This window comes from Lissotriton helveticus, chromosome 8 (genome assembly GCF_964261635.1).
Source record: "Lissotriton helveticus chromosome 8, aLisHel1.1, whole genome shotgun sequence".
In the NCBI taxonomy this organism is placed as follows: domain Eukaryota; kingdom Metazoa; phylum Chordata; class Amphibia; order Caudata; family Salamandridae; genus Lissotriton; species Lissotriton helveticus.
In genome coordinates this window covers 618,383,316-618,411,125 of record NC_136069.1, presented here as the reverse complement: position 1 = coordinate 618,411,125, position 27,810 = coordinate 618,383,316, and the positions used below count along the sequence as shown (strand labels likewise).

The 27,810-nt window shown below is 46.4% G+C and overlaps 1 protein-coding gene across 5 annotated transcripts in view; it reads left to right on the top strand.

The window, feature by feature from the left end:
* Positions 1-27,810, top strand: part of MYCBP2 (MYC binding protein 2) — a 1,909,483-nt gene that overhangs the window by 904,281 nt on the left and 977,392 nt on the right. For all 5 annotated transcript variants that reach the window (XM_078657470.1, XM_078657469.1, XM_078657471.1 and 2 more), the window contains one exon: positions 5,189-5,361. In XM_078657470.1, coding sequence (XP_078513596.1) covers positions 5,189-5,361 — 173 coding nt within the window. The remainder of the gene's footprint in view (positions 1-5,188; positions 5,362-27,810) is intronic.

The window sequence follows — 27,810 nt, the reverse complement described above, 5'->3', positions numbered from 1 at the left end:
CACAATCTACAAAATCAGTCCAATCCTGAGCCTGAGTTTTCTGGGTGTCTCTGAACATTAACCTGTACTGTTCAGTGGTTAAGCCAACCCCATCAACCAGTGCATTTTCAGGACTTGGTAGTTGTTAGCATCCTCATCTCTAACAGTGAGGAGCTTATCTCTGCCTTTACCTTCAAAGGAGAGCCACAATATAGCTGCCCACTGACTCTGGGGTACCCGCTGTACTTTGCAGGCCCTCTCCAGAGCAGTTATCCACTTGTGGATATCATCTCCTGTCTTATAGGAGGGCACTATTTTACTCAGGTTTCTAGTATCAAAACCCCTTTCTCTATCCCTAGGGATATTGCTGCCACCAGTGGGGACTACCCCACTCAACTGTTGCTCTCTAGCAAAGGCAAGCTTCTCTTTGGCAAGGGCAAGTTCTTCCCTCTGAATCCTCAGATTAGCTTCCCTCATCTTTGCTTCATGCTCTCTCCTCTGAGGGGAAGTCATTCTCCTCTGAGCAGATGCATGAGTGTGCACAGATCTGTTGGAGTCCCTAGAATGAGATCTATCTCTTTTAATTCCAAAGTTAGGCCTGCTTAGGGTCAGCACTGGGGGTCCCCCAGTTCCTTCCCTATGTAGGTCTAAGTTGGCCCTTGTGAGTCTGCTGACTAAAGGTTGCCCATTGTCTGCCTCACCCTCAGATGAGTTTTCCTCTTCCTCCTCAGCAACAAGCTCTGTTTCAGGGAGGTTAGAGTCTGGATCACCAGGAGTACCTTCTAAGGGGGGCATGCCCCCATCTGGATTAGAGGGGCCTGGGTTAGAGGCCTTTCTAGCATCATATGCCTCTAAGAGACCTAACAGAAAAGGAGTGGTAGGGTTAGAACCCTGTTTCAATTTCCTGGAGGTACACAATTGTCTCATTTCCTGGAAACTGAGAGCTGCATATCTGGAAAGGACCTGTGGAGGGTCACTAACCACTAGGGGAGTCTCTGAAGTCTCTCCATGGGTAGACATGCTTTCTAGTGAGGTGTAAGTGATGCACCTACCTACACTATGGGTTTTCCTACTGATCCCTTGCTAAGAGTTGTAGTCAGGGTGTGCTAGGCCCTTTCTACTACAACAGCTGGTTCAGTAGAACTCAGAGTATTTCTAAGCTTGTTATATGTACCTATGGTACCTTATGTGATCTTTCAAATGATATTTCAAGATTATATGTGGTAAAAACAACAGCAAGCTCAAATCCCACCGCTGCACACCAATGTGAGATGTTGGCCTGATATATGATGCTCACTAGTTCTAATGATCACCTTGAATCAGTCCAAACAACCCTTATGGTGATTGGTTGTAAGTCAACCTTATAGACCAGCTATCCTAATGGTAGCATGGACAAAGCAGTCTTAGGCTAAACTCTTTTGGCATGTGAAGCCAGCTGTTTTACCACAATATAACACCTTTAATACCAGATGAAAGGACACCACACAGGTTGTTATGAAAATAAACAATATATTTATTAATAACAAACACCTCTGAACTCTTTATGAGATCAGAGGGCTAAGCACATGACAATCTCTTAGGAAAAATATGTTTAAGTTGCACAATTTACAATGGCATTGGGATGTACTGTGTTACATAAACTCAAATGCATTGCCCCAGTACATCCATACATTAACCAAGCAGACATTTCAAAACCCAGTCGTATGGCATTGAACGTGTTTGCTGAAGTAGCAGTTTGCCCCTTCCTTAAAGCCTACTTCATTCGAAGCCGTGTACATTTGCAGTTTGTTTCAACAGAATTGCATTATGAGGTGCATTACTGTTTTCTTTCAGCAAAACAGAATGATATCTCTTTGTTACGAAACTATATTCAAGATAGTCTATATTCCATACTCCAACCTTTTCAGATTCAGTAAAATTGTATCTGGTGGTACAATGCTTTTGTTCTGTTAACATTAGAGAATGTTAGCACCTTAGCCGTTCCTTGCACATTTGTGTTCAGGAAAACCCAAGATCATTCTAGATTCAATTAACATGCCGCTCAAAAAGAATTAAAAAATGTGTGTAAAAGCTATTACTGCCTTTTACACATGCTCCTTTTTGTTGACCTTCAGAAATAGTCATCCACACCAGTGCAATCCAATCGAAAGTCTGTTGCTCCGTAGTTGGTGCTAAATAGTGTCATCTATTTACCAAAAAGAATGCAGCAAATCTTTCCATCGTGTAAACATCAACCTAGAGGAATATGAAAGGACACAGTGTCTCCCACAGAATATTGAGTTATACCAAAAAATTCAACAGTCGTTTGGCAATATGGTACTCTAGAGTAATTATTGACCTGATAGATAATAAGACCACCAATCTTTGCTTTAGGTCCTCATCCACACATCGTTCAGTAACTCTTGGGCGTGCCTTCCCCTTTGGATAGTGTTTCATTTGTAATTGTTTATTACAAGGAGCTGTTTTGCCTGATAAGGGAAACAGATTGTTTTTATGTCTAATTTTGATATATATATATATATATATATATGTGTGTATATATATATATATATATTTATATTTATTCCAAAGAAAAACAGTCAGCACTCGCGGGGGAGTTAAATCCTTGTTGGATTTATTCGGCACAAAGTTAATGAGCACAAACGCGTTTCAACGGTACGCCTTCGTCAGTGTAAGGCGGCCGCCATAACGCTCCTCATTAAATAGGCATACATACAATCACATGGGTTGTGTCACTATTGGGCGCCATCTTAGTGTCAGGCATGACGCTTGTTCGTTAAACAAAGCTCAATAAAGCATTGAAAAATTATTATTAGTGACAAAATACATCGACATTTCTCCACAGTAAAGTCAGAATATATAATCACATAATCTAGGCAGTGAAATTCAACACTGCCGCGATGCAGAAGAATCGATGTCTGTGACGGTCACAGAATTTTACCAGGACCCAGTTTAGTACCAAGGTGGCAGGGTATACTCAGACATGAGTCCCTTGCTCACTGCTCCATCAGGATTCAAGCAAGCCGGGCCGACGACGCCTGAAATGGCAGAAACCGGTCCCCGGAAGCTTGTCTCCTTTCTGGTGAAGAATTGGCTTGGTAGTTTGGTCTGCCCTGTTCCCATGATGCACTGGGCCAGGGACAGACTAATTTGCATATAGCCAGGTTCTGAGCTGGGATGGGGCAGTGAGCTAAATAACGGTGATGGATCAAGCCCTGATCTTTGGACTGGGTAAGAGTGGTCTGCTTAATTCAGACACTCTGTTCATCACCACCCCCTTTTCTGAATCGTTTTTGGCCACTATAGGTGTGGCAGGGTATACTCAGACATGAGTCCCTTGCTCACTGCTCCATCAGGATTCAAGCAAGCCGGGCCAACGACGCCTGAAATGGCAGAAACCGGTCCCCGGAAGCTTGTCTCCTTTCTGGTGAAGAATTGGCTTGGTAGTTTGGTCTGCCCTGTTCCCATGATGCACTGGGCCAGGGACAGACTAATTTGCATATAGCCAGGTTCTGAGCTGGGATGGGGCAGTGAGCTAAATAACTGTGATGGATCAAGCCCTGATCTTTGGACTGGGTAAGAGTGGTCTGCTTAATTCAGACACTCTGTTCATCACCAGCCCCTTTTCTGAATCGTGTTCGTTAAACAAAGCTCAATAAAGCATTGAAAAATTATTATTAGTGACAAAATACATCGACATTTCTCCACAGTAAAGTCAGAATATATAATCACATAATCTAGGCAGTGAGATTCAACACTGCCGCGATGCAGAAGAATTGATGTCTGTGACGGTCACAGAATTTTACCAGGACCCAGTTTAGTACCACGGTTCAGTTCAATATTGGGGGCTACAGCGTCGCGCATGGTTATCGCACTGTACTGCAAGTAGATTATTACACAAATCACAGTAATGAGATATCGCCCTGGATGGGAATAAGTAACACAGTAATAACCCCACATTGTTAAACCAAGCAAATAATGTAGCCCTGGATGGGCATTCTGGAAAAAGGAAAATCAAAAATCGAAATTTCAATCACAGAGACCACACAGGCAAAAAATCATTATATACTGTGGAGACAAACTAAGATCGCCTTGTGACACAACTTCCCAAACTCAAAAAACAACAGTGCTATATACAGTATTTACAAGTGAACCCTGAGTTCTTCCCCCATGTTCAGTCCAGACGGAGTTTTAGTGGCTAAATCTATAATGTAACGAGACTCTAGTCTCCTCAGGCGTTTCTCCCTATCACCGCCTCGCGGATCTCGAGCCACATGGTCTAGACAGAAATATCTCAAAAGTTTACGATTGCTGTTGTGGTGTGACTGGAAATGGCGTGCTACGGGATAATTACTGTCATTGTTTTGAATGGCCCTCTGATGTTCCAATATACGTATTTTGGCTGCATGAATTTATTTATTTATTTGTAGTACGTGAGGAATACATTGTAGCAAACAAAGACTCACACTCGACAGTGCTGCTAGTTTATATGATCCTAACTCCCCATGCGCTTTTTTGTGTGCAGAGTTTACTGTCAGAATGTCATGTTTATGATTTGGGCATCTAAAAGTATGTTATGGTCATTGTAACTTTAGATCAGCCCCAACATTTTTATAAGTTCTTTGTTGCAAGAAATGCTTCTTCTAGAAAAAAACTAGATTTATCAATTGAGATTAGTTCTCTGTAAGAACTGGTAATTGGGGATAACTGCATGACAGTGTTGGTTCTCTGCTTAGTGGCATTTTTTAGGTTCCAGTAAGTTACTGCTGTTAGTTTCTTGTAACTCGAAAATAATGGATGCAGAGACCTTTCTGGTCTGTGAGGTGTTCCGATAAGTGTCTCATCTGAGTAATCCTTCAGTATCTCACCTCCGAATGCCTTCAGGAAACCTGAGCGGTCCAGGACTTGTGGAACCAGTAGAACAGATCCCTTCATATAAGCACTCTGTAGTTGAAAGCAGTGTGACAAGCCCTGAAAGCAGTCTTACCACTTGATATTTTACAAGAGGGTGGTTTTCTACACAAAGTGGTCAAATATGTATGAAAAGAGGTACTCCTCAATAGCCTCAAATCTTGTTCACCATTGCTCACCTAATTCACTATTGCTTGTTAAACATTACTGGACTTTGTACAAAATGTTAATTATAATGTAAATCTGAGGTCTATTTTCCTGTTCCCTGTATAAACTTATGAATCTGTTTTCTATACAGGTCTGCAAATCTCATTCTGGCATTCTTGGCAAGGGGTTGGTACTCTCCCACTCCCCGACAATCTTAGAGGCTCTTGAAGGCAACCTTCCACTACAGTTACAAAGTAATGAGCAGTCTTTTTTGGAGGACTTTATAGCATGCATGCCAGGATCTAGTGGCGGACGTCTTGCAAGGTAATATCACTAGTTTGTGTTGCAGGTGTGATTACATCATGTGGGGAACATGTTCCCTCATTTCTGTGTAGTAGATTGAAAGATGTGTCTTACATAAACTTTTTTCTATCTCTAGTAAGTGAAAACGTAGAAGTCTATCTGAAACTCAAAATGAGTATTAACAGATTTGTAGCTAGAGCAAACTGGATGAATGTTATAATGCATACTACCTTCTTGTATCAACTCACAAGCATCCTTGGCAATGTGATATTCCAGTTTCTCTAGACTAGAATCTTGCTTCAGACTCCCAGACAGGTCACATAATTAGGGGTGGGCTGAACTTGCGGAATTTCACTCGACAGAATTCAGTGGAGTTAAATAAAAACTGCAACATTCCACATAGTTCTGCCAATGGGCTAAAAAAATGCACATCTGCTAGAAAATTCTAGCTGCAGATTACTTACCTTAATATTTTCCCCAGGCGTCAGACTGGATCCAGATATTTTTCATGAGCAGTACTTCTCACACCGGTAAGTGGGGTTGTTTGGTTCTGGGCGGCGGCAGCCATGCTAAAAGTGATGTGTGCAGTGCCTATATAGGCGCCAACCAAGTGCACTGAAGTCAGTGCTTTTCTTTCCATGCCAGTCAGCACAGATCTAGAGAAGAGCTACCCCAGTCTTTTTTGACTGATCCTTTTTTCGACTTTTTTTGTCAATATTTTTTTTTTAATTTGTCTCCTGGTGTTTCAGGTATGTCCCTGTGGAAAGCTGATTTTAAGCCATGTGTCACTGATACATTTTGGTGAGGGACCCACGCACCAAAGACCTTTACAGATTGCGGCGTTGTGCACCCCAAGGCCTTGAGAAAGCTGCCCCCTCAAGCTTCTCGACGTGCAATGGTCTCAATCTCGGTCGAGAGGAAGGTTCAGAGATCTGTTGTAGAGCCACTCCCGGCACTCATCATCACAGTCACAGTTGTCTGGGAAATCAGGTAAGTTCCACAAGAGGAAGAAAATTAAGAAGTTGAAGAGGTTTTCGACTTGTCCTGTCCATTGAAGTCTTCCGTCAAGACGAGGGATCCTCATCTTTGTAGGCCTTGCTCCGCGGTAGAGCCTAAGCCTGGGCCATCGCTGTGCCTCCCAGAATTTCCAGGAGTTGTATTGACCCCGCCCAGTTATGTCCGTTCCCTGAGGACATGCATGTCACATTTGGGTGGCCCGTCCCCACTGGAATGCCTTTGGGCCCACCAAGCTCGGAAGGGGCCCCTACTGGTCTTTTACTGGCGGGTTCACCCTCGGCGCCAGTTCGGCCCCTTGGATCCATTGATGGATCCGGAGTGGCACCGATGGTACCACCTCAACTTTCCCTGACGCTCCCTTTAAGGCCAGCACCCACTGATGGCACCATCCCCATTGTCATCCTCGATACAGAGGTGGAGTGGCATCACCTGGCACAAACTGGGAGCAGATTAATCCCCCCCCCCGATCAGAGCCATTACCTTATTCCTATGGCACTGGACTTAGTGATGACTGGTGGGGGGCCACTGGACCCTTGTGAATGCCAGCCATGAAATGACACTAAGGACATTAATATGGATAAGTGTGCCTCATTTGCAATGGTGGTGAGAAGGGCAGCTGAGGTCCGGTCCCTTCGAGTGCCTTCTGTGGATGTCAAGACGAATTTCTTGACTGAGATGCTTCACCTGAGAGTCACCCAATCTGAACCGCTTTTCTTTTAACAAAGCCTTCAAAGATGTCCTACTTGGGGACTAGCCCAAGCCCTGCACAGGGCATACATAGGACAATTACCTGCCACCATCGTCCCCCCCCCCCCCCCCCCCACCAGTGGACCCTAGTTTCCTCGCTCAGCCCCTCATGTTAGAGAGCTAGGCGATCCACACATCCATTACCAGAGTAAATCCTGACACATTTCCTACCACTCCACCAGACAGGGAATCAAAGTGGCTAGAAACCTTCGGGAAGAGGATATTCTTCTTCCCACCTGGCACTGCCCTCAGTGAACACTGCGTGCCTTTTAGACTGATACTCGCGTACAATCTTGGACTCTGTTTCGCAGGTGGTGACTGTGGTCTCGGAGAAGGCCAGAGCCATACTTTCTCAAGTCTTTGCTGAGGGGAGGGATGCAGCTCAGTTTTCTATTCAATGTGCGCTCAACACTACTGACTCACTAGGCAGAGCTCAAATAATCCCTGGCCCTTCGACGCCACGCCTGGTTGAGAACCGCTGGCTTTTCCTGGCATGATCAGGCCTCACTCATGGACATGCCCTTCAGTGGCTCCCACCTCTTCAAAGACAAGGCAGACTTCGAGGGAGATTCCAGCCAATTCTGTACCTGCTCAACCACCATGACCAGCAGACTTCCCAGCCCTTGCATGGCCGAGGACGTGCTACCCACACACCTCATGGATCAGGTAGCCAAAGGTCGAACCAGCCCTCCGGCAACCGCAACCTCCAAACCACTTTGGTATGCCCTCCGACCATCACTAGGTAGCAAGATACGCCATCACCTGCACTACTGGAGGTTGATAACATCTGACTGCAGGGTTCTCTAGAGTGTCCAAATTGGCTATCCCCTCCCCTTTGTGACTACCCCTCCACCGATCCCACCTATTTGCGACAGGATGACAGACGACCACATACCTTTACTCTATCTGGAAGAGAAGACTCTCCTGGCCAAGGGAGCCATTGAGAGGGTGCCAGCATCAGAAGTAAGTTGCGGTTGTTATTTCTGTTTTTCTTGTGCTCAAAAAGGATGGAGGCCTTTGTCCTTTCCTAGACCTGCTCCTTCTTACTTTCTTTGTGAGAAAGGAGAAATTCAAGATGGTGACATTGGCTTAGAACTTGTCTGCTATAACAAGCCCTGGACCCAGAAGACTGAATGGAAGCGTTGAACTTGCAGGACACCTATTTTCACATCCCAGTCCTGCTTGCCCATCGGTGTTACCCAAGGTTTACGGTAGGCCACCAGGATTTGCATTTCACCATGTTCCCTTTTGGCCTTATCAGCACCCTTAGAGTGTTCACCAAGGTGATGGCAGTGATCGCAGCGCAGTATCCACTGAGATTTGGACCATGTCGGAAAGATGCCCCTGATGCTGCACCCATTGGAATTTTAGGTCCCACTGCAGACCCAGATTATGCAATCTGTCTCGTGTGACTAGCAGAATGCAGGAGGACATGAGGCCCAGCATCCTCAAAGTCAGTCCCACTCAAACCCAGGATACAGGCTGAAATATTGATATCATAGTCTGAATATCCTGGACTCGCCGCTCGGGAGGATAAAACCCGAAACAGCGCCATGTCCAGAAGAGCTCAGATGAAAGGGATCGTCTGAGAGGGAGTCAGGTGTGACTTTGGCATGTTGATAGTGAACACCAGTGAATGCAGGCTACCTGGTTTAGTTATAGGGGAGATGGGCCGTGGATTCCCTCCTTGGTCGTCACCTACCTAGTCGGTCTTTAGACAGACTTCCTCCAGTCTCTCCTTTTGTCTCTCCCCCTATCCTCACTTTCTCACCTTCCCTGTCCCCTCCCCTCTACGCTCCATTTATTTTGCCCTCCATGTTATTTAAATGTTTCCCATTGAGACCTACCTATTTGGCCAAAGCCCGGTGGAGCTACCTGATAGCTAGAGAGGAGATGTGTTTTGGGACTTCCCCCTCGACCGTCACCTACCCACCCAGCCAGTCTTTTAGCAGACTTTCCTTCGTCTTTCTGCCATATCTCCCTCCCATCTTGTTTTTCTGCGAACCTCTTCCCTTGACACTTGAGACCGAACTACTTTGTCTGATGCCCGATGGAGCTGCCTGGTTTAGCTATAGGGGAGATGGACCGTGGATTCCCTCCTTGGTCGTCACCTACCCAGTCGGTCTTTAGACAGACTTCCTCTCGTCTCTACGGTTGTCTCTTCACTTATCCTCACTTTCTCACCTCCCCTCCCCTCCACTTATTTTCTCTCTCCTTTCTCTCCTCACCTAATGTATTGCTGATTGTTTGATGTAATGTGTAATTGTTTGATCTTTTTTCTGTTATACTGTTAAACCACATTGTTGCACTTCCTTTCGTCCCTCCTGTCGTCTCCTCCCGCACCTCTATTTATGTCTCTCCTTCTCCCCTCTCTCAATATATTGAGACTGAACTTTTTTGTAGGATGCCCGATGGTGCTACCTGGTTTAGCTATAGGGGAGATGGGCCGTGGATTCCCTCCTTGGTCATCACCTACCCAGTCGGTCTTTAGACAGACTTCTTTTCGTCTCTCCGTATTGTCTCTTCCATTATCCTCCCTTTCTCACCTCCCCTACCCCCTCCACTCCTGCGCAGATCAGGGGTTCCAGTCTGCCCCTAGCCCGACAATTGGCTGCCGATGGCAGGCTCACCCCAGCCTGTCCTCTTCATCCTCCAGACTATGGCAGACTTATTATAATTTATTTTATTATTTATTTAAAGTTTTATATAGCGCTGGCTAGACCCAGAGGTATCGGAGTGCTTTACATGAGAATCAACAATGTAACAGAAAAAGTTGCACAATTACACAATAAATCCCCCAAAAATAGGCAATACAATTGGGAGAGGAGAGAAAGGAGAGAGAAAAGTAGTGGAGGGGGTAGGGGAGGTGAGAAAGGGAGGACAATGGAAGAGACAATACGGAGAGACGAAAAGAAGTCTGTCTAAAGACCGACTGGGTAGGTGATGACCAAGGAGGGAATCCACGGCCCATCTCCCCTATAGCTAAACCAGGTAGCACCATCGGGCATCCTACAAAAAAGTTCAGTCTCAATATATTGAGAGAGGGGAGAAGGAGAGACATAAATAGAGGTGCGGGAGGAGACGACAGGAGGGACGAAAGGAAGTGCAACAATGTGGTTTAACAGTATAACAGAAAAAAGATCAAACAATTACACATTACATCAAACAATCAGCAATACATTAGGTGAGGAGAGAAAGGAGAGAGAAAATAAGTGGAGGGGAGGGGAGGTGAGAAAGTGAGGATAAGTGAAGAGACAACCGTAGAGACGAGAGGAAGTCTGTCTAAAGACCGACTGGGTAGGTGACGACCAAGGAGGGAATCCACGGTCCATCTCCCCTATAGCTAAACCAGGCAGCTCCATCGGGCATCAGACAAAGTAGTTCGGTCTCAAGTGTCAAGGGAAGAGGTTCGCAGAAAAACAAGATGGGAGGGAGATATGGCAGAAAGACGAAGGAAAGTCTGCTAAAAGACTGGCTGGGTGGGTAGGTGACGGTCGAGGGGGAAGTCCCAAAACACATCTCCTCTCTAGCTATCAGGTAGCTCCACCGGGCTTTGGCCAAATAGGTAGGTCTCAATGGGAAACATTTAAATAACATGGAGGGCAAAATAAATGGAGCGTAGAGGGGAGGGGACAGGGAAGGTGAGAAAGTGAGGATAGGGGGAGAGACAAAAGGAGAGACTGGAGGAAGTCTGTCTAAAGACCGACTGGGTAGGTGACGACCAAGGAGGGAATCCACGGCCCATCTCCCCTATAACTAAACCAGGTAGCCTGCATTCACTGGTGTTCACTATCAACATGCCAAAGTCACACCTGACTCCCTCTCAGACGATCCCTTTCATCTGAGCTCTTCTGGACATGGCGCTGTTTCGGGTTTTATCCTCCCGAGCGGCGAGTCAAGGATATTCAGACTATGATATCAATATTTCAGCCTGTATCCTGGGTTTGAGTGGGACTGACTTTGAGGATGCTGGGCCTCATGTCCTCCTGCATTCTGCTAGTCACACGAGACAGATTGCATAATCTGGGTCTGCAGTGGGACCTAAAATTCCAATGGGTGCAGCATCAGGGGCATCTTTCCGACATGGTCCAAATCTCAGTGGATACTGCAAAGGACCTGCAGTGGTGGAGAACAAAGCATGACTGCTTCAGAGGCAGACCCCTCTCCCTACCCCATCCAGATCTCATGCTAGTCATGACAGATGTGTCACTCTTTGAATGGGTTGGCCATCTGGGAGACGTAGAGTTCAGAGGATTCTGGTCTCCGGCAGAATCTGAACTCCACATCAGCATGCTGAAGCTCCGGTCAATCCGACTGGCATTGAAAGCCTTTCTACCCTCCATCAAAGGATGGCTGGTACAGGTGTTCATGGACAACTTCACCGCTATGTGGGACTGCAACAAACAAGGCTGGTTGGGTTGTGTACCCTTTGTCAAGAGTCCTTATCTCTGGACATTGCTGGAACAGCAGGGCATTCCCTGGTGGTTCAGCAACTGACCGGTTCCCTGAATGCCAGGGCTGACTAATTCAACCGTTGATGCCTAGCGGATCACAAATGGCTTCTCCACCTGGAAGTGGCGCAAGGTCTCTTTCAACAGTGGGCAGAGACTTGGTTACATCTGTTTGCCTCTGCCGAGAGCATGCAATGTCAGCAGTTTAGTGCGCTGGAGTTTCCAAGGAAGCTGTTGCTCCGGGGCATTTTTCATCTCGAGTGGAGCTCAGGCTTCCTGTATGACTTTCCAGCCATACCACTCTTGCTCAGAGTTCTCAAGAAGATCAAGAACGACCTAACCCAAGTCATCCTTGCGGCTCCAAAATGGGCACGATCAGGCAGCCCCTTCAGGAGGATCTCCTGTCGCAGTAGTAGGGGAGGGTCCTCCATGCGAACCTGTCAACTTTTCACCTTCTTGCATGGAGATTGCGCAGCAGCAATTGATAGCTTTCGTCATTCCTCCTGAAGTCAGTAATGTTATTCTGGCAGCCAGGCATCCCTCCACCAAGACAGTATATGCCTGCTGATGGAAAACGTTTGTATCATATTGTACAGAAAAGTCTGTTGATCCTCTTTCTGCCTCCCTTTGTGATATTTAGCTTTTCATTTTGACCCTTATCCAGCAGGGCTCTGCTCTGGATACTCTGAAAGGGTTTCTTTCCTGTCTGCCTTCTTGCGGCTGCCTGACCAACACGCCTTATTTAAATCTCCCATTCTAAATAGATTTCTGAATGGTGCTGTACATTTGTTCCCACTTTCCCCTTTTATTATACCTCAGTGAGACCTTAATTTGTTTCTCACATTTCTGATGTATGCTCCTTTCGAGCCTTTACACAATTGTTTCCTTAGGATGCTCACCATCAAACAGCCTTTCTTGTGGTGATTATTTTGGCTAGGAGGGTGTGTGAGCTGCAGGCTTTATCATCCAAGCCTCCATTCCTATCAGTAATTCCTGACAAACTGGTACTTCACACTATGGCCTCTTTCTTGGCAAAAATTGTATCACCATTTCATGTGGGCCTATCTGTCACCTTGCCCACTTTCTACACTCCTCCACATCCCTCTAAAGAAGAGGAGCAACTCAGTCTGTACCCACAAAGATCATTGTCGTTCTACCTTGACCGCACATGCGTGTTTCGGGTGGACGACCAACTCTTCTTGGGGTATGTTGGTGCTAAGAAAGTTTGGGTGGGGCAGAAACGCACCATCTCTCGATGGGTCGTTCTCTACATCAAGATCTGCTATGTACTGGCAACGAAGCAGCCTCCTAAAGGCCTACGTGCTCATTCCACCAGAGCTAAGGCTGTGACCACAGCTCTAGTCTGTCGAGTTCCAGTCCTGGACATATGTTCTGCATCAACGTGAACGTCCCTACACACGTTTACCAAGTATTACTGCCTGGACAGTCAGGTCCTCAGGGACAGACACTTCGCGTGTTTGGTCTAAATTTGTCTGCAGACACCTCTGGGGATGGTATTACTTGGGTATCCATTCAAAGTTAAGGAATCTTTAGCTAGAAGTCTCTAACAGATGAACAAGTACCTTTCCTTCAGTAGCGCCTTATCTGGTAGAAATAATATCTAACTGCAGATTCCTTACCGACCCATCCGTCCTCCCCTCTATGCAGACAGATTTCTAGGGTCAAGGCGGATCCCTTTCAGGGCCCAAGTTTGGACACACCAGTGTCAATACACACTTCATGGCTTTGCGCTTCTGGCATGGAAAGTCATGAAAAGTAACTGACATCAGAGTACGTAGGTGAAGCAGGCGTGAATGCCGCCGATGATGCCATGTGGAGCTGACCAACGCAACCTGCCGGCGTGCAGGGGTACTGCTCACAAAACATCTTCCCGATCCAGTCTGATGCCTGGAGCAATTCAAAGGTAAGGATAGATATCAACTCTACCCAAAAGTAAGTAACTTGTTCGTTCGTCGCACTGCTCTTGATGTGAATCAGCACAAACTGCAACACAAGGTGGGCAGTAGCACGCAGCCAATCGAGTTGATTTTGTTGCCACTCCGGTAGAAAGTCTACTCAAGAAGCCCCGTCTGACTTCTTCCATGACCATTTGCATTAGAAAATCACTTCCTAGCCACCAGTAATCATGTTGGGGTTGCCGGATCTTGCTTGCCAGCTCCTTCTATTGTTCCCATTTGTCATTGCGTTGCTTGAATCTGAAAAACATTCGGCCACGTGGAGATTGTTAGGAATTTGCCCAAAACGTCACATTAAAAGAGTAATGCGCAGTCACTAAATTCCTCCATTTCTGAAAGCAGAATTAAACCTTCCGCCCAGACCTACTCAGCATACCTTTCAAGGGGTGTCTAAGCACTACTCATACATCTGCAGCCTGCAAGCTAGTACAATTTCCTTCAGATACTGACTTTGATCCAAAGTCTGTTTGTAGGATCTGAAAGAAACAAGTTAGTGTTAGATTCCTTACCTTAGAATATCCCCAGGAGTCAGACTGGATCCGGAAAGTTTTCGTCAGCAGTACCCCTGCGTGTCGCTAGGCGTCGTCTGCACACACACATCCCACGTCACCCATGAACAGCAGCATTAAAAACTTCACACCCTCAGAACTATTTTGCCATTGAAAAGTGCAATGCACTGTTTCCTGATGAGTACAGGAGGCTGCAGTGCAGGCTGCTCTTGTCAATCGGAGTAGTACAGAATAGGCAGTATTGGTCTATTTTTACTAGAAAGAAAAGTTAATAACAAGTAGCAGTGGTGCATGTTCTTCTCACAAACAAGACTGAGAAGGCATAGGCTGCAACCATGCAAACTGCTCTTATAGGACACTCAGAGCCTAGGCTCAAAGCATCAGAGTTCTAAAGTTGTCTCATTTCAGATGCAATTAAATCACTCTTTTTTAGTCCTTATAATATTACTTGTGCTACAGATACACCATGAAAGGTGCCCTTATACAATTGAAAAAATATAACTAGAAATTCTGCCCAACCCTGATGTGACTGAGCGAATAGAGAATGGCTGTAGGAAAGTGGGTTTCTGTTGCTGTAACCCCCGCACTTTTTGCCAGACTACTGATACACTTTTTACTCAATGTGCCCTGGGTCCCTGCCAATCAGGTTCCCAGGGCCTGTGTTCTTTCCCCAAAACTAACCCAATTGGCATCTCTGGCCACAGGTCAGCCCCTGATAAATGGTACCCAGGGCCCTGTGACAAGGGAAGTCCTCGAAGGGCTGCAGCACTTATTGTGCCACCCTTAGAGGCCTTGTACCTTTACATACACACACACACACACTACCTTTGCAGGCTGCGTGTTTTGGTGCACAACAAAGTGAAGAGTCGACATGACACACATCCCTGTGTGCATGCCTACAAACCACTGCCCTGGCATAAATCAGTCACCCCTCCAGCTGAGTGCACTATACCAGTGGTGAGGGTACATGTGCATGAGCCCTGTATCCCTACAGTGTCTAAGTCCTTTCTTAGACATTGTAAGTGCAGTGCTGCCATTATGAGTATATGGTGCTGCGAGTTTGTCATTACAAACTCCACAGCACCATAATGGCTACACTGAAAACTGAAACGTTTGGTATCAAACTTCTCAGCACATTAAACTCACACTGATGCTGTTGTGGGATTTAATGAAAAATGCACACATAGGGCATCTTGGAGATGCCCCCTGAAAACAAACCTACCACTGGTGTCGAGGCTGAGTGGCTGCTTTCTGACCCCCACTTTGGGTGGGAGGACCAGCGGGAAAAACAAGTGAGGAAGAGAGGTCTGCCCACCCCTCCCACAACCAAATGGCCTTCTTGCCAGCAGCCACCAAAGGGAGGCCCCTATCCCCTTTTGGATAACATTGGGCTTCAGCACTCTGCACCTGGCCGCCCTAGTGCCGCTGAGGGTGTAACTAGAGTGTTTCCTTGACCCTTGGGGACCCTGAATCTACCCTCAGAACCCCTACTCCCACTAACAAATACTTACCTCAAAGCAGATAACACTATTTTCCTCCTTAGGATAACATTGACTGTTTTTCTTGGAAAAGTTTCCAAGTGTGGAGTTTGAAAACCTTAAGAAATTCTTTAAAAATTGCACTAACTAACAAAAACGATTGTACTTACCTGTTTACAGGAAATGTTTAGAGTAGTATCCAGGTATACTACTCTGAATAAGAAAAGTAATCTCAAAAGTAACTTACCTGTCATTTTACTGAAAAGCCCATTCAAGTCTATGTACAGTATTTGCAAAGTGTTGCATTTCTTTGAAACCATACTGTTTCAGTTTCAAAGACTTTATTCGATTAAAAGAATTCAATCATAAAAGCGAACAATACATATGCTACATGATATACAGTCTGATATGGTTATACATAAAAACAAATTTGGTGCAACTCAGTACAGAAGATAAAATAGTTAAAAAATCATACTTTTCCTTCGGCCACGGATTTCAATATAAACATAGCTGTATGAAAACAGATATCAGAATCATCAAGAGAAAACAGCATCCTCATTGCCATATTTACCGTTGTAATTGCCCGTTTAATAAATAATGGTTTTAAATAGGCAACGCGTAGATGTTTGTAGAGGTCACACAAAAATAGGAAATGTACAGTACTCTGTTTAGTGACCCCATCACATGGGCATGGAATAGAGGGGTAGTTTTTCATGACTGGTAACGCAACCAAATGGTGGACAATCCCAAGTCTCAGTCTAGTAAGGACAAAACGATGGGATGGTCTAGTAACAGCCTTTAAATATTCAGAAAAACCAGATGAGTCCCTATTGGAGAGATAATACTGAGGGATGGATAACTGCATGCTAGAGTCTCTAAGCACTAGAGCTTTCTTATGTAGATAAGAATGCTTAAGCTCTTTCTTGGAGAAATCAGACAAGCTCTCTTGATCATCTAAGAGATTAAGGTTGAAAAAAATCCCTGGCTGTTCTCACAACATAGTTAAACCAGGGGATCAGTGAGCTTTTATCTAGGCGGAGACAATCAGTAATAATACTCCTGGTAAAACTGGTTTCTTTTTTATGCCAGATTGCTCTCCACACCAACAATGGTCTTAAACAAACTAAATCTGACAAACTCCAGTCCTAGTTCCTGGTGTACTATCAGATTAGAAGCAGATGTAGGCAGACAAAGCAATCTTTTTAAGAAACAGTTTTCTTCTATCTGCAGATCCCCATGGCGACAGTGCCCCCAGACACCAGCTCCGTAGAGCGCAATTGCAACGCATCTACATCGGTATATATGTAACATGTCATATATACGGCGGTCGCCAAGTTTATTAGCAAATTTAAAAACTCCATGAGCTCTCTTGGTCATCTTAGCCTTTACATTAGATATTTCCTGCGACCACATACCATTGCTACTAAAAGTAATGCCCAAATAACAAAACTTATTTACAGTTTCTATTTTTTGCCCCTCTATATAAAATGATTTCAGATTCCTAATTTTTTTTCCACAAGACATGATGAACGCTTTAGTATTATTAATTTTCAGTTTTTTGTCCTTGATAAAACCTGCGAACTTGTCCATCAGTTTCTGTATGCCACAAGGGGTTCTCGATAAGAGCACTGAATCGTCGGCGTAGAGCAGGATGGGAACAGCCTGTCCATCCACCAACGGTGCATCAGAATTAACCTGCTTGAGCTCGGATGCTATGGCATTAATAAACAGGGAAAAAAGAAGGGGCGCAAGGACACAACCTTGCCTAATACCTAGACTCACACTGATACAATCAGTACATTCCCCTCCTTGGCCATATCTGATGCGGGCTGAAAGTTTAGAGTAAAGTCTGGCCAGGAAATAGACTATCTCTGTTGGGGCCCCTTGTTCTAATAGGGTTGCCCATAGCAGCGCGTGATCGACAAGGTCGAACGCGCTGCTCAAGTCAGCAAAACAGAGAAAAAGTGAGCCCTGCTTGGCACGGGTATACTTCCCTATTAAGAGATCTAGGTTTATACATTGTTCTACGGTTCCAAGGCCCTTTCGGAATCCAAATTGGGACCGCGCAAGAATACCACAGTTCTCGGCCCACTCTTCTAACCTAGCCAGCAGCACCCGGCTCATAGTTTTGAGCGAAGAATCTAAAAGGGAGATAGGGAGGTAGTTTTTGGCGTCCGACCTATCCCCCTTTTTATAAATCGGAATAATTACCGATTCACCCCAACTAGGCGGAGTGCTTTCTGTAACAGACGCATTAAAGACCCTGGTCAAGACTGGGCCCCACAGTGATGTATCTGCTTTAAAAAGGTCGATGGGGACCCCATCGGGGCCAGGGGCCTTAGCTCCTTTGCTGGATCTAATAGCAAGGTCTACCTCCGATACTGTAATACATAGAGGGACTATTGGCCATGGGTCAGCCTCCGCCATGTGTGAAACCACCCCTCTCTGTGGATCAAAGATACTAGAAAAGTGAGAAACCCAACTGTCCTCACTAACATGAGCAGTGAGGACCGGGGTATCATCACTTTTGAGAAAAGGACAGTTAACCGTTTCCCAGAAAAGTTTACTGTCCGATAATTCCACAGCGTTAGTCAGATTACCCCATGCCTCTTCCCGCAGTTCCAGTTTTCAACGTTTTAAGTGCCCCTTGTAAGTTGCCCTAAGGGTTATAATACTCAGCTTGTCTCTAGGTCTGCAAGATAGTACCATCTTAAGCATCTGTAGTGACTTAGTACACTGTGAATCGAACCAACCCCTCATTGGTTTATGATTAATATATTTGGTAGTCGTCAGGGCATTTACAACTATCTTATTGATCTTATCAAAACTAGTTAAAATACCACAAGAGTCTGTATCATCACCTAGACAGATTTGCAAATCGGGTAAGCATGCTACAACAATTTTAGTCAACAGTTTTTCCGAATTGTCACCATTCCATTTTATCCTATGACCATTTGGTCTACAGGGAGAAATGTTAGCGACGACAGGTTGAACTACAGGTGTTCTATTACCCCATACATGCAATGTTACAGAAACACAATTATGGTCGCTGATCGCTAGGTCCAATACGACCGGTGCATCACAGAACATGCGAGTATCATCTGATACCAGGAGATGGTCAATGACTGTGGCCGCATTCCTCCCAGTGAAGGTGGGGACGGGATTACCGTCACCATCACCTAGAGGTTGCAGCACAACCAGGTTAAATTTAGCAAGGGCGGTATTCAGAGATTCTCCATAGGAGCTATGCTTAAAATGAAAATACTCATCTCCTCTGTCATCACATACCCCACACACCTTGGTCAATGATAAGGGACATAAAGGGATATTAAAATCACCACCCCACAGAAATACAAAATTAACATGGCTAGCCCGAACAATCCCCTCCAAGGTCTTGACGACCTCGCACACCGCGGACATTCGCATAGAGTCAGGCAAATTGTTATAAAAATTGATCAGTAAGACATTACGATCATTCTTGTGTCTCGACCACAGCAATTGGGCATAACATCCAATCATAGCGTATCTTATAACTTGCACAGGGAGGTTAACAGAGAGCAAAATAAGTAAACCCCCTTTGGCTCTACCCATATTCGAGCCTTGAGCTGGGAGATTATAAGCGACATAGCCATTGTAGGTGATGTCGTCTACACTCCAGGTTTCCTGCAAGCATAGGATATCGTGAGATTCCAAAGTTTCTTTCCAGCCCAGGATACCTGATTTGTTGTTCCAATCGGCAATATTCCAACTTGCTAACCTTATACCCTTGTCTCTCATTGTGTGACCCTACCATATGTAAGATGTCCCCATCTGGGGATGGAGCATCTACTGCCTCAGTATTTACCGGAGTGGTGGATGGATAACTACATCCTTGCTGGTGGGGTGGAACTGTATTGATGATATTACCTTGTTCTACATACTCATACAGTACTAGATCTTCCCTGCCACTACATTCATAATCCTCACTCATGTTAGATACTATGCAATCCGGCAATTTTGGGGTATCCCAGTATCTTTCTTCTACTCCCTCTATTACCTTGGGGTTTCTGTCTCCCTGATCGAGAGGGTTCCAAGGGATAACATTAGGAGCTTGAGGGGTATGAGCTAAGTTCTCCCCGGGTTTCTCACCAGATATCTCCTCTCGTTTCTCCCTCCATGATGGTCAATATACCATTTCTAGACAACTGTATCTATTCATCAATGGGATGTTACTCCATCAATCCCAGGGAGGGAACTCTCTGGGCCTGTTCCTAGGAAAATTTCCTCCCCGCGCTTCCCAGGCTGGACCCCGAGGACGGGGGCCCATTGTGTGCCAGATTCCCTCACAAGGCGGTTTATTACAGTTTCTAGAGGGATAGAAAAAGGAAAGATGTTGCGTACCTATGCCATTATTTATGTCAGATTGGCCCCATGAGCAAATGTAGTCAACCGTTCGGGGGTCTTCAAAATTGACAATGACACAGTCTCCTTGTATTGATTTTCTTCCGTGCCCCACCCAGGTGGCCCTACGGACCGTAAGAATCTTACTTGACCAGATAGGAGGTAGTGGTCGATTCAAGTTTAACCAGTGTTGGACTTTATTATTTAAAGACCAACTAGATTCTATGGCTGAGTCGGCCAGTTCTGGTACTCCGGTCATCACAACCACATAGGGGCTAGCCTCGGGGGGCAAGTTAACGGGATATCTATTGTTAGTTGGTTCCCTATCCCAGTTCCTGTTGGCATTTAAGTCAGAAAATTTAGGAGTCTTATTACTTTGTGCCGGATTTATCTGTGGTGTTGGTTTAGGGGAACTTTCTACAGTCTTGTTGTTATGTACCTGGATAGACTGTGGAGTTGTGTTAGTAAGCTTTTCCACATTATGTCTTTCTTTGACTAACAAAGGTGTCGGTTTGGCAGTTGGCCCTGGGGGTGCTCATTTTTTAACTGGTTGTACAGATGGTTTAATGTAGGTCTGCTTGTTCTGTCCATGATTAGTTTTTTTTTTATGTAAGCTGTCAAATCTGTTAACTGTTTTTCAATTAATAGTAATCTCGCTTCTAATGGGGTAAAGTACGAATCAAAGAGGTCCCGCATAGTTTTTAATAGTATACCATCTACCTCATTTACCACTTTACCCTCTAGAGAGTTAACCGATATATCCTGCAGAGTGGGGCCGGGGGTCTCTTCTAAGACTAGATTTTGGGGCATCGTGCGCCTATCTCCCTCTCCTCTCCGTTCAGTGTAATCTTGCTTCTCTGATGTCATTTGGGGTGTCTCTCTAGTTTGTTGAGCTTTGGGTTTGTTTGGTTTTCCCTTTTTTTTCCGCACTGCACCCTCCCTCTTACCCCTCAGCTGTCTTGCTTCCTCCGGTGTAATTTGGGTAGCTAAATCGTTTTTTTTTTCCAGATTCGTGCTTAGCTGGGAGTCGTATAGTACATGCGAAGCCGATAAATCTACTGTGTTTGGGAGGGTATGGATATCAGCACGGACTTCCACCAAGCCATGATCCCTTACGCGCTCTGGTGTTTTGGCGGTTGCCTTAAGTCCCAAGGAAGATCTTTTGGCATTGGCCAGGGCTAAATCCTGTGACACTCTTCGCTCCATAATAGAAATACCTTGATCTATAAAACTGTTTGCCCTGATGATAAAACTGTCCAGTGGACCTATCAACTGGGTCTCTCCTGCCGCTGTCTTACTTCGGTTTCCCCGTGTTGACATGCTATAGGCTTTTACAATTTAATACGAATCACTAACTTAGACTGAGTTAGCAAAATAAAAAAGTAAAAATACATACAGTTTTACATCAAGTCCAGTCTAAGGGCCGTTAGAGGGGTGGCCCGGCCCGGCCTTACACGGCCTCTAACGGGCTCAAACGGGCCCGCCCTTGGCCCGGGCTTTGCCCCGTGCTCCGTCCGCGGTAAGGGGCGTATCTAATTAAAGGGTGTTGGGGGCGGGAAGAGACACCAGCTGCGCAGAGTTAGTATCGCGCCTGGATCGCTGGGTCTCGCAGTCCCAGCCCTGTAGTTCGATGGTATTTGCCCCAAACGGCGAGAATTCCAATGTCCGTGACGGAAGCAGGGATTTTGACAAAGTGCAGGCAAGAAGGGTTCCAAGGCACACAGACCCACAAGACTTACTGAAAGTCAAAACAAAATGCATATACAATTTCTATTCAAACTGTTTACAAACTGCATTAATCATGTAAAGTAGTTATTGCTTACCTGTGCCAGGTTTGCTTGGTTCTAGAAAATAAAAATAACTAAAAGAACATTTTCATACAAAAACAATTGGTCTGATGTTCAGTCTTTGAGTGTGTGAATTCATTTGCTGACTGAGTTTGTGCAACAAATGCTTAACACTGTCTTCTGATAGTGCCTTACTGCTCAACCACACTACCACAAATAGAGAGTGAGGTGCTATCTAACTTTACCTCTGCCTACCGTTGAGGATCCACTAGACTCTGTGCACACTATACCTCACTTTGGTATAAGTATATAGCGAGCCAGCTTCCTACAATGGCATCATGCTGTCCAGAGTGACACTTTGTAGCGAATCCTCTCCTTACTGTAAAGCAATTGATGAGATTTGTTCCCTTCATTCCCAGGCTGCACTTAGGAGGTTGCCTCTTTATTGCTGTTTTACAACCTTTACCTCTAATTCAAAGGAACTTTTGGGCATGATGACCAGTAGCATTTCAAGATATACTCCATCATTATCCATTCACTATTGTGTGGCTTTTGCTGCAGACTCGTAAATGTGTTTTAATCTAGACTTTGATGGTTAGGTTACATTTCAGTTGTGAATTTACTTTGCTCTTCTTGTAGTAACATGAAACTTGTTGAAGGTAATACAAAAAAATTAAATATATCCATGTCTACTCATCGTCTTCTTTGAGTTCCACTTAAAAATGAAGTACTCCCAACTTCTGTCGGCCAGTAGTAGAAAAGTAATGACTCAAGCTTGGTACTTGTACTACCATCATAGATACATGCCACTGTCCCAATAGTTCACTGCCTAGCAACGCCAAATGTTCTGGACTTAAACATAGTTTCGCAATATGGCTGTACAAAAACATATGGTGTAGAAAATATTGTCTAGATTCTCATTCCTCTCTCATAGAAACAAAAGGGCAGTTAACACAATTTCTGTTCAGTATACTTAGTGGGGTTTGGCAACCCTTCCTTATGTAAATATTTCTATTTAAGATATTTAAAATTATTTAAAATATTTATTGACTCTGTATGAAGTAGGTCTGGTGGACAGACCACAAACACCTCTCTGGAGCTTTCTTCACTTTTCCCAAAATATATTTGATGGCTGGTGGCAACACTTTATGGCATCCACTGTTGTGTGGCCGGGTTTCACTCCATCAGATGATCCCGCCTTGTGATACTCTTCCCTCAGACTTCCAGATGACAGCCCACAGTCTCTTGGTGGAAGGTAAGAAAGCAGAAAGGGGACAGTTAAAAGCAAAAGATTGACGGTTAATGAAACTGCCAGAACAATCCTGCTTGCCTTTAAGTTCTTCCTACATGAAGGAAGTTGTCTCTCTATATAGTGTATATAGTGTACTAAAGCGAAGTACACTGTGCAGAGAGTTCAGTGGGTCCCCAATTGGTTTTCAGAGGCTAAGAGTATATAATACGTATGCTCTTTTGTGGTAGTGTGGGCAAGCAGTTAGGCTTATCAGAGGGTAGTGCTAAGCATTTGTTGTACTCAGGAGTCAATAAATGAGAGACACACTCATAGAATGAATCCGAGACCAGTTTAGAAAAATTACTTTTTATATATTTCAAACTCAAGAACTTCGTTTCAAGATAAGTGCAGTTTTCAATATAAATATGTACAAGTATGTAAAGCTTCTTATAGAGAAATCTAGCTGCAGATTCCTTATCTTATTATTTTCCCCAGGTGCTGGACTGGATATGGAATTTTTTTACAGCATTACCTCTGCTCGTCGGTGGAGGGAGGCCATATAAGCCCTCCCCCGACGCCCTGATGCCAGTTTCTTCTTGTAGCCTCACGCCGTTTTTTGGCCTACTTTAACGTTTTTGGCGACAGAACAATGTGCCTTCTACCTCTGTCTCGAGGTTTCAAACCTTGTGGGTACGTAGACTGCAAATGTCAGGCACAGACTCTCACTGTATGGGGTGCCTGGGGGAGCACCATGACTCCGAGGAGTGCGATGCCTGCCGTCAACTTCGACCGAAGGCGCTGGATGAACGTCGGATGAAGCTCCTAGTGGCGTGGCTGTCGCAGCCTCCCAAGACCTGTCGACCGCGATCCACTTCTCGGGTCCGTTCGCGGGCCCACTTCAGGAGCCATTCCCCTGGATGTCGCTCTCCATCGATGTCCCGAGGAAAGGCTAGGCGCAGGTGATCAAAGTCACAGCATCTCCCGACTTCACAACGTAAACCTCTTCCCCCACCCACACTTTGGTGGATGAGTTGATACGCGAGTCCACCCCCGCGCCTCGCTATCTTTCCTGGAGCCTGAGCGAGACGGATCCAGATGCGAGAATATTCTAATTCTCCTCATGCTGTGTTCGGGTCTTCACCCTCCCCTACAGCGCCTTTGGGCCCCCAGGAGGTGAGAAGTGCCTTGACTGTGTCCACTCCGGCGAGTTTGCCTACCGTTTCAGTTAGGTCATCTGATTCCATTGTTGGATCCGTTTAGGTACCAGTGTACAGCACTTCAGGGTTCCAACCTTCGGCTCGGTATTCAGTCGGCCGACAACTTGGGTGGCGCTGATTGACAATCCACCCCTTTCCTCTCCTGATAACTTAGCAATGAGCTCGGTGTCTGGTGTGATGCCGGTCATGCCGCCAAGCTCGGACACCCTCCCTCCGCTCTATGTGGAGCCCCCTCCTGTGTTTCCTTTTTGAGGGCCATGGTTTTGGAGGTGATGGGGAACAGTTTGGGGTTCGAGGCATGTGGGCTGCTGAATTTATATCTATGCATAGATCGCCGTCTAGTGTTGGGTCCGGATGATTGCACATTGTTGTCCTGGAAGAGTCTTCGAAGTATCACGAGATAGGTGGCTCCTCCCCTGGACTACAGTGCGCATGGGCGTTCGAGGCATGTGGGCTGCTAAATTCATATCTATTGCATAGATCGCCGCCTAGTGTTGGGTCCGGATGATTGCACATTGTTGTCCTGGAAGAGTCTTCGAAGTATCACGAGATAGGTGGCTCCTCCCCTGGACTACAGTGCGCATGGGCATCGACTCCATCCCCAGATTGTTTTTTTCCACCATTGGGTTCGGATGTGGTTTCGACGTCTCCTTGTCGGAATCCAAAAAACGTACTTCTTTAAGGCCAAAAGGCCTTCGTACCTGCGTCGGTATTGTTCGCGTGCGGTCTCGAGCTTCATCCGACTCTTCGGGTCGGAATTCTGCGGAGTCGAGTAACTCTTCGGACATCGAGGCCCTCTCGTCGCAGCAAGACACCGACAATCTTACCATGGAACGGAGTCCGTTCAAGTTCTGCCCCGTCTGTGGGTCCAAGTACCCACATATCGACGTGCATCCAGTCTGTAACAAATGCCTCTCGCCGGACCACAACGAGGACAACTGCATGGCCTGCTCAAAGTTCAGGTCAAAGAAAACGCTCAAGCTTCGGCGCGCAGCGCGCCTCGAGGCCCGGCGAGCGGCTCCGGCACCCGACGACCTATTCGACGACCCCGCAGAAGAAGCCTGAAGCCATCATCTTCAGATTTCACCACCGTCGACGGAGGTCGAGGCCGATCCCGAAGAACACGTCGAAGGACAGAGCCAAGACCTTGAATACGTCGAGGAGGTAGGGGACGACGAAGAAGTTTATGGGGCCGCGGAAGATAGCTCGGAGGAAGAGCTATGCCCCGAAAGTTACATGATTCAGCCGCAGGTCACGGGATCGCCACTCGGCCTTACCCACGACCCTGAACCGCTATCCCCGGCCCCGCCTTCTGGCCCGGCCGCGGACACACCAGCGGAGACGCCATTGCGCGTATCGAAACTGAAACCAAAACCTTCGGAATCGACGGCACCAAAGATGGCCGACGTCCCATCGAAAACGAAACCGAAACCTTCGGATTCGACAACACCTAAAATGGCCGACGTACCATCAAAAATAACAAAGCCTGCTCCCTCCTCGACTCCGTCGCCCTCCGGCCCTCCGAAGTCGAAGAAAGCTGTCGAGTCAACAGCGCCGCAGAAGGTGGCCAAGGACCCGTCCTCGAAGAAGGTCGTCCAGCACGTGTCGAGCACGGTTACGCCGGCAAAGTCCACTAAAGCTGTCGAAGCAACGTCAGCACAGGACCACGACCCGAAGTCCGGAGGCACTGCGCATCGGCACAAAGACACCAAATCTAAAGCAACGGCATCGGCGCCTAAGCTTACAACGGGGGCACGGACCGTTGCAGCCGAAGATTCGTCGGAGGCCAACTCGTCGCCACCGAGGTCCTCCGATAGTGGCAGACATGGGCCATCGGTTACCAAACTCTCTGCTTCATTCACAAAGCAGGTCACTGACTCCCTCAAACGTATTCGGGAGAAGGCTTCGACGTCACCAACTCACATGCCGTCGGGTCCGAGACCGGTGGACGCACCTGCGAAGACTTCAACCAAGCTTCTCTACACTCTGCCGCCGAAGGTGGCACCGAAGGCATTTGCACCCAAATCGGTGCCGAGGATCACTGAAACGTCAGAACCTTCGACACAAAGGGGCCGATTGGATCGGCATCAAGCCTCAGAAGAACACTCTGAGCATTACATCGATGCCGACACCGGGGAATTGACCCTCTATAAACGAAAGATCACTTCCCAACCATTGGAATCCTATGTCATTCCACTGAAAAAGAAAAGGCCGGCACAGGACATTCCTGCCCTTGTTGAACCTATTCAGCCTCCACCAAGGAGGAGTCCATCACCTTCCCCCAACCAGTCAGGGGGAGAGGACGATAACCAGGATGAACAGTACAATTTCCCAGCTGACAATGACCCTGATGTACAACAGGACTCATATGACGACACTGGTGACCAGGGAGGCCATCAGGTGGTGCAGGACCCACAAGGTTTTGGTGCACGTACATCCCCAACTGAGGATTCAGCGACATTTAATGCCTTGATAGAGCGGGCAGCTGCGAATCATGATGTGGACATGCATGCTGACCCGGTGGAAGAAGATTTTTTGTTTGACACTTTCTCTGTCTCAGAGAGAACAGTTAAGACACTTCCTATGCTAAAAGGTGTCCTTAAGCATGGCCCAGAGATCTTTAAGGAACCTACCAAGGCGAGAGTGGTGAACCCACGTTTTGAAAAGAAATACAGACCGGCACCTGGGGACCCTGCATATATTCGGGGACAGTTGCCTCTGGACTCGCTGGTGGTCGCCAATGCCCGCAAAAGGGCGAACTCCCAGACAACGGGTGAAGCTCCTCCCCCAGACAAGGAGTCGAAAGTGCTTGAGGCATCGGGCAAAAGGGTGGCTGCGCAGGCTGCCAATATCTGGCGTATATCAAACACACAGGCACTATTGACACGATATGATAGGGCGCATTACGACACCCTAGAGCAGCTCCTTCAACACCTACCTGATCAGTTTAAGGAGGGAGCCGAAATGCTCATACAGGAGGGAAAGCTCATTTCAAACGCTGCAATAAAGTGTGCACTTGATGTGGCTGATACAGCGGCTAGGGCGATTAACACTGGCGTCATGTTAAGGCGACAGGCATGGCTTCGCATATCAGGCTTTAAGCCTGACATTCAAACAACAATACTCAACCAGCCCGTTAATCCTGACAGACTGTTTGGCCCAGATGTTGACACCACCCTCGAAAAAATTAAAAAGGACAATGAGACAGCTAAGTCCATGGGGGCGCTTCAGTCTCAACAGTTCAGGGGGAGCACTTTTCGTCGCTCAGGTGCACGCGCTGTTACCAGAGGACACTTGGGTCAACAGACACAATTCACGAAAGGTGGCGCACAATCCTCGTACCCCAAACTGGGCAGAGGAGGTTACAGAGGTAATAGTGCCAAGGGCAGAGGCAGAGGAAACAACAACTCCCGTTCCTTTGCCGCCAACAAACAGACACTCTCTGTCACTGCCCCCCGACCATCCAACACCTGTTGGGGGGAGACTCCAGCAGTTCCTGCCAGTCTGGACATCCATCACCACAGACAGGTGGGTAAGACAGCTTATCCAGTACGGTTATTGTTTGGAGTTGACCTCCACTCCACCCAACATTCCCCCAAGACAACGTCCTATGTCGGCAGAGCACTTGCACTTATTGCAGCAGGAAGTAGTGGTGATGCTGCAAAAAGGCGCAATCG